At 37.2% G+C, this 12,171-nt stretch overlaps 1 protein-coding gene across 2 annotated transcripts in view; it reads right to left on the bottom strand.

Annotated features, from left to right (window-relative positions):
• The window catches only part of ece2b (endothelin converting enzyme 2b), a 77,237-nt gene that overhangs the window by 34,533 nt on the left and 30,533 nt on the right, over window positions 1-12,171 (bottom strand). The window contains exons 1-3 of one of the 2 annotated variants that reach the window (XM_065281821.2): window positions 8,502-8,645; window positions 2,412-2,498; window positions 446-590 (exon numbers count right to left, since the gene is read on the bottom strand). In XM_065281821.2, coding sequence (XP_065137893.1) covers window positions 446-590; window positions 2,412-2,498 — 232 coding nt within the window. In that variant the 5' untranslated portion in view covers window positions 8,502-8,645. Of the gene's footprint in view, window positions 1-445; window positions 591-2,411; window positions 2,499-8,501; window positions 8,646-12,171 lie in introns of those variants that run through there. The other variant, XM_065281820.2, reaches the window with a different exon arrangement.

The following is a 12,171-nucleotide window of genomic DNA, read 5'->3' on the forward strand; positions in this document are numbered from 1 at the left end:
AAATGAAAAAATAGTGAGAGATTTATATAACTTTTTATAACATCTAATCTATAACAAACTGCCTACTTTATCAAGAAACCATCTGAATGACACGTAAAGCAATATTTTCAATAAACTAGTGTGAAAAATGGCATGGCATGTAGATTTAAAGTACATTACGTTAAAAAAATTACCCTTATTTGCAGAAGTTGAGTAAATTTAGCCAATCACATTATTTCTTACTAGAGAAAGTTTTTTCTATACAACATTATATAAAACTATTCGCAATTGGGGAACAATTATTTCAAGTTACATAATAATCAAATTTCTTAAGTAAATCTTCTAGTAAAAGCAAAACAAGTAGAACAAGAGCAATATAAAATCATATTTAATATATTAAACATACCAAATATGGAAATTGTATCATGATAAGCAGTACGTTTTGTATGATAAACATCATTGTTACCTCTGTTATAACGGACGCCCAGTGTAATAGCACAACCGAACAGGGCGAGTAGTGAAGTCAGAAGCAGACCAGCCAACACCACCTCCAGTTGAGTCCTCCTGCCCAACGGGCCAAACAACTGAACACCACCCTTACGGAAGCCCACCTAAAAACAGGCAAACATCATTAACTTTAACTTCATTTCTGAACGTACTATTAGTCGGCTGTTATCCCAAACTTGCTAAGAAAAAAATACTATGAGACTGCTAATGTATTACCATTGTACATGTTTATAAAAACAGTATTCTTTAAAGTACCTTGGAGTACCATGAAAAACACAATGGCACATGAAAGAAGGCATAGTTATAGCTTAGTTTACTGATCGCTGAGTAATACTGCTCATGTGAGAGTCATTGTCTAATATATCTGTGTAATAAAAATGTGAAAAGCAAAGAAAAGAAACAAATGAAAGTGTGTGGGCTAACAATTTTCCTCCTAACCAATAAAACTCATCTAATTGTGTTTACAAAAATAAGATACATTAAATGTTTGAGACTGTGGTAAAGAGTATCAATCAATACTCTTATCAGATTCCAATGTGTATAGGTATATTGCTTAAGAACATACAGGTTTATTTTGTCAGATCATACTACACATCACCTAGCATTGTTCAGCACTTAAAGAACAGGTGACCTTAGGTAAACATAACAAACATATGGTTCATATCATAGCTCCCAAACCAAAAACATAGAAAAGGTGTCATTTGTGTCTGACATAAAGGTGAGCAACTAATATAACGTGGGTGCATAAATCAATATTTAGATGATAAACTAAACCCACACTACATCCAACTTAAAAAGGTGAATGTCTCACACAGAAATTAACATTCTGTTATTCTTTAGTCATTTTCATGCCATTCAAACCTGCATGACTTTCTTCTGTAGAACAAAATGATACAATTTTCTATGAATATTCTATGAGTCAAAAATGGCTAGACACAAATGGCTAAAATTGCTGTCAAGTTCCTGTCCTCCTGACACTGGGCATTATTGGAGGTGCACTATACTGGTTTGCGTCCCACCTCACATGTAGATTCTTCAGTGATCAGTAAGCAATGTCTATGTCATTTTACCCTACAGGGGTACCACAAGGTTTAGTGCTTAGCCCCCTCTTACTTTTAATATGCACCTGACCAGACACTGTTCAAACTTGATTGTCCAACAATGGGTTTACAGATATCTTTCCTGGTGAATAGTTAAGCTTACATCTTATGACGACAGAGCTCCTCTTATTCCCAGCCAGACAATTTTTAACATCAATAAGGGTAGGGTTTAATAATAATTTAACTAATCCTTTAACTCAGCGTTTCCCCTACCAAACCCCCACCTGTAGGTCAAGTAAAATTATTTTCTATATTTTATATCTATATTTTGCTGATATGTTGTACCTTTGTTGTAAATTGTGTCTTTTGGGGTATATCATGTCTTGAATTAGTCAGAGGGGTATGATTCTTTGATGCATGACTTCTTATTCGAAAATTCTATTCAACAAATGAATGTAGAGTTAAGTCTATTTATCTACTATCAAAGTTTATATCAATAATACAGTCATTTTGGGGAAATATGAATAATTGCATTAGCAAGCTTATTTAAGTGTACCTAAATGTTTTCCTTGCACTCCTAAAATGTTAGTCTGGAGCCCTCTTACATAAAGAATGAACGGGGATTATTTGCTGTCATTCAAAGAAACACATGAACACCATGATTCCTGTCTGTCTATCTACCCCCAAAACTGTAAACCTGGGGGAAACACTGCAACTGAACTTCACAGATCACATTACAAAGACCACTTGGTTACGCACATTTCCTATTCTCTCGCTGGTGTTTCCTTCAGTCTTTATCTCTGTTTTAGCTTGTCCTTTTTGTCAATGCATTTCTCATTTGTATGTCACTTTGAACAGAAGTGTCTTCTAAATGAATGAAAGTACCTCCACGCTGTCAGGAGAGATGGCTCCATCGGCGGTGATGTCTGTCCCATCCTCCTCTTCAAACGTTGCACGCTTGTAGTTAGACATCTGAAAATCAAGAGAGAGATGGAGAGTTATGCTACCACTGAAGGCATATTCACACCAAATATTTTCAGTGCGAACAAGGTTTGAATACAAACAAAGTTTTGGAGAAATCACACTAGGGACCAATTTTTCTGACAGCAGAGCAGAACGTTATCTTGTTGTGAATCTCAAAACCATTTGGGTCTGCCAAAGACATCCATTTGCATTTAGATTTACCTTAAAGGCAGTTTGTGGAGGATATTTTCCCCAACTTTGCTTTTAGTAGACCAGTTCAAAAGTGCATCCACTTTACCATATATTAATTTTTGTTTAGGCATATAATTCACAAAAATGATTCATATTTATTTTATGCTTCATGTGCACAGGCCCTTTGTCTTCAATTTGCTTCACTGGTGTCAAAAGACATCAATAATGTCCCTATTGTACTTTCTCTTGACCTTTATCTTTGTGTGGACATTGTGTAGGTGCACATTATTATAAAACATTTTTGACATTCTCTGATATTCCGTTCTACCCGGACTACAAGCACTGTGATTGGTCCACTAGAAAGAAACCCTCCCGTCAGGTAAAAAAAAAAACTCACATGCGTCACATTTCTTTATGGGCATTACGGCTTGCTACATTGAGAACAAAGATGGGCCAAGTTGAGGAGTGATTAAACTCAAAGTGCGACAAAAGTCGCTGTCAATTTAACTCCATCACTGCTGTTTTTTTCCAAATCATACACAACAAGCTGCTGCTTCTTCCTCCTCGTTTGTGGGTTTACTGGCCAAGCACTGCTGATGTGGTTACGTGCATGGATACTGCCTACTAGTGGTCTATGTGTGTAATTGCACGTCGATGGGATGATTACGCAGAAATATACATTAAAATCGTGGGACCTACACACAACTGTAATGAGCCCTTTAGGTGTACAGGTAACCATCCGCATATGTTTGAGCCAGAGACTGATTCTGAATAGACTCTCAAACCAATTAAAATCAATGATACCACACGCTATTTCCAAAAACGTACTATTATTTTGCCTTCAAAATATTCAACAGCCAATTTTGAGATGCGTTCATTTATTAAAACTTGACAACTGTGAAATAAGACCAAATGAAACACTACACCAAGCCATACACATCACAGCAGCAGATATATTGTGTACCTAAAGTTTGTAAAGTTAAGAAAACTGAATTTTCTAGTTTCAATATTATTGGAAAGTCATCAACATATCACATGGGAAAGTGCATAGGAAAGCATTCTGAATGAAGCAGGGGTGTGGAGGGTGGTAAATCAGCTGGTTGTGTACATATAATGCCTAACCGCCGCCATTAACGAGTGATCTTGTCAATTAAGAAAAACAAGTTTTTACGGCAATCCATATTTTCGCTATTATCCACTAGGTGGCACTCTTCCCCAACTTATAAAACACTAAAGCATCCACTGATCCAAAAACAGTAAAAACTCTGTGTATGTTTTGATCATCGCTCTGAATCTGATCGCAAACAAAAGTCCTTAACAAAAATGCAATTATCTCCACTAATTGTCTCCTCTAAAGCTGGGCGTACACGGTGCGAATTCTGACGGTCGGAACGTCGTGAGCTCTAGCACACGACACGAGTGAGTTTATGCGAATATAATTTGGACGCAGTCACACACGACAAGATTTTACTGTACGACTTGACGAATTCTGACGTAAGCATTTTCGCACTTGTGAGGATGAAGTAGGCTACCTTTCGTTGTGGCAGAATGTACAAAAAATAAAACAAAAAGAATAGGGTAAAGATAATGGCTTAAGTGCAGAAAACAGCCTGGAATTTCTGTTCTTTTGTATTTCTGTTAATGCATTCAGAAATTGCAATATAGGTCTAGTGCTGTGGCGGTGAAGGAATTTCCCTGGCAGTGATTTTTCGTGCTAGCGCATATGCGGTTTTACCCTCTTAATATATCATGTTTGTAGTGCCAAGTAAATATCTATATTGCTATTATTAATTTTACATATATTGTTGCTTTTTTATAAATATGACCGTTCTAAAAACAAATTCAGTGGGCCTATTTATTTATTTGTAAATGCAGAATGAGGAGCAATGAGGTAAAACGCAAGGTAAGCTAACGTTACACGTCTTTCCCTTTATAATTAAATTATTAAGACAATACATCTACAGCGAAAATCATTTAATTAACATTGTCTAGGCTTGTTAAGTGCAAATGTACGGACCCTCGGTCAATGCGGTGTCTTGAAGTAAAAGTGAGCCTAAAATTAGGCGAGCCGCGACCATACGAGCATGAACGAAAAAAAAATATCGCATGCGAGCCCCTACGACAGCAAAAATCGCACCGTGTACGCCCGCCTTAATTGTCTTTTTGAAGAAACCCATCCATATTTGAGAGGTGATAAAAGAGAACAAATGAAAATCATAAAAAAATGCTGGCGGGGAAAGAGTTAAGGTGTAGTAATATCTGTCCTGGTCCTAATCTCTCCTCATCAGTTTACTAAATAAGCCACATTGGGAGGTTCAAAAAGGGTGATCTTGCTTTCTATCTGACGTAAGCTGTGTTTAGACAAAAGGTAAAGCATTCTGAGTTCTGTAACTTCCAATACGTTTTACAGTACAAAGACCTCTAATATGTCAAAATGTAAATTTGGAAGGAACATTTTTATTTCCCATTTTCCAGACCCCATAAAATTCCATTTTACCCAAGTTGACACTAAATGAGATAACTGGAAAAATCTTTGGAGTACAGAAAACATGAAAGTAAGAGCGTCATTGGAGGGCCAGCTTCTATTCTAACAACAAGATATGTTGCAAGAGGGTGTGAAATGAAGCTGAAAGTTGGGTCGGGGGTCCTTGTTTCCCTCCCCCCCAACTCTTCGGAGAGAAATTTATACAAACACATTTGCAAACACGCATACACAGCTGATGAGGTGTCTAATCAACACCTCAGGGAAGCTTTTTGCTCTGTCAATGTAAAAGCATTTACACATTACCCCACAAAAAACTGAAAACATTGCTGACATCTAACCGTATTTAAGGCGTCTATTGATATCGCCTGCACTGACAGCCGTGTAGAAACGAAGACGCACCAGCCTGAAGCGAAACCTCCTGCCTATCTCATTCGACAAGAGCAGACTGAACAAATCCCAGTACAGATCAAAATTACACACACGTATAACACAGAGACACATTCAGAAAACAGCAACTTATTGCTTAAAAGTTGTTTTGCTCAGGAGACTTCTCAGTTTCAGGTTTCACTGAAGACCTTAGACCTTTTCACAAACTGCATATTGGAGAAAGGACAAGGGGTGCATTTAAGATTACTGAGAAGAAAAATGGTAATATTTGGTTTCCTTTTCATGTCAAGGGAAACTACCGAGGGATATTGCATCATATTTTTCTGGGTACCTTTCATTCGGTTACAAACGGTCGTCTACCAATACAAGTATGATTATGGGCTAATACTGATTATCGGTATATTTCTAATGTATACATACTCTCATAACAAATGCAACAAACACATTTAACCTATTATTTATTTAAAATGCTTTATACATTTTTTTAACTAATGTAAGAGGGAACTAGAACTGCAGCTTATGATTATTTATTGTCGATTAATCGACTAATATTTCCGATTAGTCAACTAATCCATCAAATATTTTTCGATTAATCTAATTATTCTTTTTTGGCTAACTTCTCAATAAATAATTAGTACTTCTACCATTACCAACGGCTTCTACTGTACCTTCTACTAGAGGTCTTCTCGGGTCCAAAGAAATGTACCTGACCTGAAATTACCCAAATCACTTTTACCCGAACCTAAGGTGCATACCCCCTTACAACCATTTTGGCGGGTCTGATGACAACACAAAAGTAACCGCTAAAATGTGCATTCAAAATTGATTAAGAGGTCTGGCGCAAACGTTTTTGGCTAACAGAGGAAGTGTTGGAAAAGGACTTGATGCGTGGAAAACGCAAGATTGTTTGTGTCTTCTCAGGGTCCGTTTTGGCAAAAACACATTCGTTTTAAAAATTACCCAAAACCCGATGCCGCTTATATTATACCCGACCCATGTCTAAAGCACATATCCGAGGCATACGTGAAACTTTCAGGTCTCGGGTCAGACCTCAGGTTTCAGATATAAGTGGACCGTGAAGACCTCTACCTTCTACAATCAGCTATACCGGTTAGGTCACCAGCCGATACAAGTAATCTCAACAAAACCGAATCCATTAATGATCAATCATTATTATAAACACTCACATACCCAAATTAGGTTCTTCTCAAACATATATTTTCTTAGTATTAGCATTTTTATACAATGCAATCTCCGTTCTGAGTCCTTTTATAGACCTTCATTTGTTAAAAGCCCTTGTCTAAAAGACAGACGATTCTTTTGAAGGCTCGCCATAAACATACACTGATTGTTTAAAGAAAAAGTAGTACAACAAATCAACAGGAGCCATTTCAAAGATGTTTTAAAGTTCAACCGGAACGCCGCACTCAATCATCTCGACTGTTAGTCTTAAACAAATACTGATCTGGAGTTTTAGTATTCTCTTCCTCGATGGGCCTTTACAGGAAAACACAAATGAGATTACCAAGACAAAACCTCTGACTCATCATGGTGAAGTGAAACAAATGCATTCACACCCTCACTCACACAAACACGTGTCCCAAACCGTGCTAATCACTAGATTGCATTTCTTTGTCTTCTCATACACAGTCAAATGACACTTTAGTTGTTTGTCATGATTTCACACTCCTCTGAAATATGAGAAACATGGCTGGGTTTAGACAAGACGCAGAAAAAGATTCATGGGTGGCTGCCCATTGATGCATTTTAGGCAAAGGAAAAACAGAGTAAGGCACCTTGTACCAGACTTCCTCCATTCTGACAAAGTGTCATGTGCAATGTTAATTTATAGGGCCAGATAACTAACAGCTTGCGCCAGCGCAAACCATCATTTTGTCGTTAAACAACGACTGTTGGTATTTACTAAAGCCGCGCAGTGGATAATTAGCGCTTAAAAGATGTGGTCTAGTTATTTTTGCGATTTACCTTATTGCACATACATTTCTAGGAGTTTCCTGTTTATACGTGAAAATTATGGGACATTATTTTAATCAATAGTGCAACGTGATTTACTAATGTTTGCACGTGTTATAATACTGGTATTTGCACCATTATGTAACCTTGAACAAGCAATTTTACGCCAAAAATATTTAAAATGTTGCTGATAGGAGAGGCATCGCAGTGTGGTACAAGGCAGAGGATTTTTTAACACGTTAGCAGTTTATTTTGAATGCCAAAGGAACAAATTATTATAAAAAAATATTTTTTGCCAAGCCTTGTTATTTTTTATTTGCTAAAGAGAGTCACTAGGAGAAATCACACAATAGCAGGTGTTTCAAAGCTTCTTGTGAACTTCCATTTTTTTTGATTGTCTGTGTCCATAAAGTTTTCTACAATACTTAATTTGCTCAAATGTGCAGTGTACAGCAAAGCACCCTCAGTAGAATATTTAACCACAACCCTAAAAGGCTCATTCTAGTATATACGGCATAGCTGCAACGGCGTTAAACTGACATAAACATTTTGTCGAGGTGCACGTCAGGCAACGCAGAGCTACGAATAACCTACGGCGTAGACCTTAAGTGCAACTACAACTTGGGTTTTCCCCTTGACTTCACGTGTGACAAATAAAGACATTTCATTTGTAATTGATTTCTTGAAAACTTGACATTTTCACACATAAATAGATTTTTATTTTGAGTAGAAAACTTGATGCTTTAAGATTTTCTAAACTTTCAGAATGAAACGAAAAGCAAAGTAAAACAAATCAATGTATCAATCTGGCAATATTTAGTGCTGGCTCCTCGGTATAAACTAAGCATTACAGTAGTATTCATTTGCCTTACCTACAGTATAGAGATCATCAGATTATAGATAAAACTGTACGAAAACACATTCTTCAGACGTCATATCAGCCCAAATAAACCGCCAGATCTCTTGACACTTACCGTACATCAACACGTTCTTATAGCAGTTAAAGACCATAAAAGACATCAGTAATCCGAAAGCCGAAGTAAACTGGTGCCACTGGCGTAGTGTGACTGGAATAAACCATCTCATGGAGAATGGGGGAAGGAAAGCCAATGTTTTGTTAGCATGACCCAGAAAGGGCAAGTCGCTACCGTGGGAGAGGGAAGGTTGCTGAGAGCGAAGAACAGATAAACCTCACTTCCTAAAAGCAGACTCCTACCTTGGTTTCGTGGTAACTGTGAAATGCGTACATACGGGGAAGTTATAAAAACGTCATGCAAGTTACAGTAACTAGCCTTACAAGAACCATAAAGCCAATAAACATTTGGGGATGCTGGGATGCCAAGCAAGTGAAACCATGAATTGAATCTACCAACCACTACAGACTTATTCTGCTTTTAAGCCATAAATTAATTTATAAATGCTGATGGAATGGAGCTGGATTTAAGCTTTGGATAAAAGCGTCTGCCAAACGCATAAATGTAAATGCATAAACATATAATCAAAAAAATCCTTATTAGTAGTTAAAAAATAACACATTTGCAAAAAAAGCATGTTTCCCATCACATCCTCTGGCAGTGGGTGAAGAATAATAATTGATGTACAGTTTATTAAGACCCCATCACAAACTCACACACATGCAATATACAGTACTGTATGTGAACTGTATTGGTTGGTTGCTTGTTAACTGTACAATATATGGCTTTCTATGAACTCTGCATTAGTAGACACCTAATGGATGGATCTGAAACAGACATTTATATTAAACTAAAAATCCAAAGGGAGCCTTGACATCTCATTTCAGTCCACCCACACCCCATTAAATGCCTGATGCACAGCCTTTGCTTTTCGTTTTGCTGCAGAAGAGAACGCTTCTCTGTGTTTGGAAGTGAAAAAGACAGAAAGGTATATGAAATTGCTCAACGCGTGTATTTTTTAGAAGAATCACATCAGATCATGTTTACGATGCCTGAATTCCTGAGTAGGAACTTCCCGGTAGGATCTGAAGGCAGTAAAACCCACACTTAAATATCCAATCCAGTTAGCGACATCCAATTTTGACTCTTAATGTTCAACTGTTCAATTTCCAGCTCATCTCATCAGATGAACTTCCAGACAGTCCTGCTGCATTTTTATCCGCAGTATTTCTCACCGTCCTTCCTCTGTAAATCAATTTTAAGCAGCTTGCCGACCCTATCGGCTCTTAAGAAACAGCTTGTGTGACTCAATAATTTGGTGCCGTTTAGTAAATATCTCTGTTAAATATGTCTATTACATTTTTGTCCAGCGGCAGACACTCATAGCTTACAAATAGTTATGTAACAAGTTCACCAAAAAAGGCCTTGAGTCATAGATTTATTATTATGACTCAAGTTAAGGATAGAGATTAAAAAAAACATAACACATAACTTGTCCTGCATCATTTGTGCTTTTTTGGACATTAATTGTAACCTACAATATCAAGACAGCCAAAGCAGCAGCTTGTTGTGTACGTTGCTTGTTCATACCCAAACAAATCTGCTTTACAGAATTTACATATAGTTACATTTTTGGAGAGGTCACGTCGAGTATAAAATAATCTCTAGCCCCTGGGCTCTTTTGACTTGCCAGTTAGCAACCATGTACCAGAACACCATAGCAACCAAATAACAAAGCCCTAGCAACATTACGCAAAACACATTTGCATATTGATAATGGATATGCAAGTAAAACTCTAGCTGACATTAAAGTTGCTTATGGTTTTGTGATGTGCTTCTTTAAAGTTACTACATTTTTAGGTTAAACATACCAGTTGATTCATTAATAGCATAAATGTGGGTAGAACACATTTGTTTGTGCATTTATGAGTTTGTGGAAAACAAATATGATTTAGTCTAGGGCTGCAACTAACTATTATTTTCATAATCGATTAATTGGTCGATTATTTATTTGATTAATCGACTAATCGGATAAAACATTTTCACTTCTAGCTAAATAAGGCACTAAATTAGGATATTTACGTGTTGGAGCATGTGACCACACAGACCAACTAATCAATAATAAAATTTGTTGACAATGAATGTCATTATCTATTTTTATTAATTTTATTGATTTGTTGTTGCAGCCCTAATTTTGTCACAGGCTTATACTGCACAGCTATCTTGTGTTATTACCTTTATAAGAAAAAATCATGCAGAAATCATCTAATCTACACTGAGGCTTTAGGCTGCTTAGCTGTCGCAGTGCGTGTGTGTGTGTGCGTATGCGTGTGTGTGTGTGATAGATACAGCCATGACTAAAAGGTCAAAGCTCTGCTTTATTGTCTTCATGCATTCTCTGCTCCCATTGATTTACATTGCCTGTCCTATCGCCATGGAAACAAGGCCCTCATCCCACCAACTATCACTAATTAAATCCATATGTCCTGTAACATGTATCCAGGCCATTTGATTGATTAAAGGGATAGCCAATGAAAAGCCAGATGTTAGTAATATTAAAACAACTCGCAACATTACAGGATAAATGCTCCAGAACATTTCCGGGACTATGATGCACAAACAATGAAAAAACTTGCAGTAATATAAAGTTAATAGTAGAGAGAGTGAAATGAGTGAGCACTTTTGAAATAACCTCTAATTGTTATCCATTAAGAAGCCTTGATGCAGTGAGGGAATAGTGAAGGTCTCTCTAAATCACGTGGACAAAGTACAAAAACAATGCCCTGTTTAGTCATACTTCAGTCTCAGCCTGAGACAGCTCATCCACAGACCACCCACAGTACGTTCACAGATTGTCTGCTGCATACTGCACACAAAAATGACAAGAGCTGAGAAATCTGACTGGCTTGCTTTAGGCAACTTCTGGAAGGTTGTGCAGTCAAGGATTTATCGGTTATGCTGCTACCCACAGAATACAATAAATGCTTCTGAACCAATCATTGGATTTGCCAAAACTTGACAGTGAAGACTACCCTGTGGGGGTGTAAATAGGACAGTTCATTGCAATACATTCAAACATTTCTTTGATGCAATTACGATTCGATTAATTTATTGATTCTTTAATATTACGTGCCTAGTTAAGCAGTTACATTTTTTATAACTAACGAATGCTACCAAAATATATAACATGAACGTTTAATTAAACCTTTTAAAAATGCACTTTTTTAAATACAGAAAAATAAATAACGGCGGTCAAAGGGCTCTAGCATACACCCGGCGCGATGCGCGACGCAAGTGTCTTTTGCTAGTTTCAACCCGGCACAATGATCATTTTTACGTTTAGCGCCACCTTGTTTAAATTGCAATGCATTTGCGCTCAATTTTGGGCCCATGGGCGTTCTGGTCTGAAAACGAGGTGTGTTCAGGCGCACTGTTGGCGCGTTGCCATTTTGAGGCAACTAAAATAGACTACGCCATTGACCAACAAAAACCTGGTCTCAAGTCTAAAGTCAATGGTGCAATATTGTTTTTTGTTATTTAAAGAGCGCATTAGTAATATAATAATGCGCCTATAAACGTGACAACATCGCGCGTTTGCTTATCACACACATGGATGCACAGCAGCACAAAAACGCTTTTAAAAGAGCTCAAGAGCTGCTTCACCTGCAGCCTGGTAAGTAAATAAATGCGTTAAGCAAATGCAAAACATATTTTTAAATGTTTTTAAATG

This window comes from Paramisgurnus dabryanus, chromosome 8 (assembly GCF_030506205.2).
Source record: "Paramisgurnus dabryanus chromosome 8, PD_genome_1.1, whole genome shotgun sequence".
Taxonomy (NCBI): Eukaryota; Metazoa; Chordata; class Actinopteri; order Cypriniformes; family Cobitidae; genus Paramisgurnus; species Paramisgurnus dabryanus.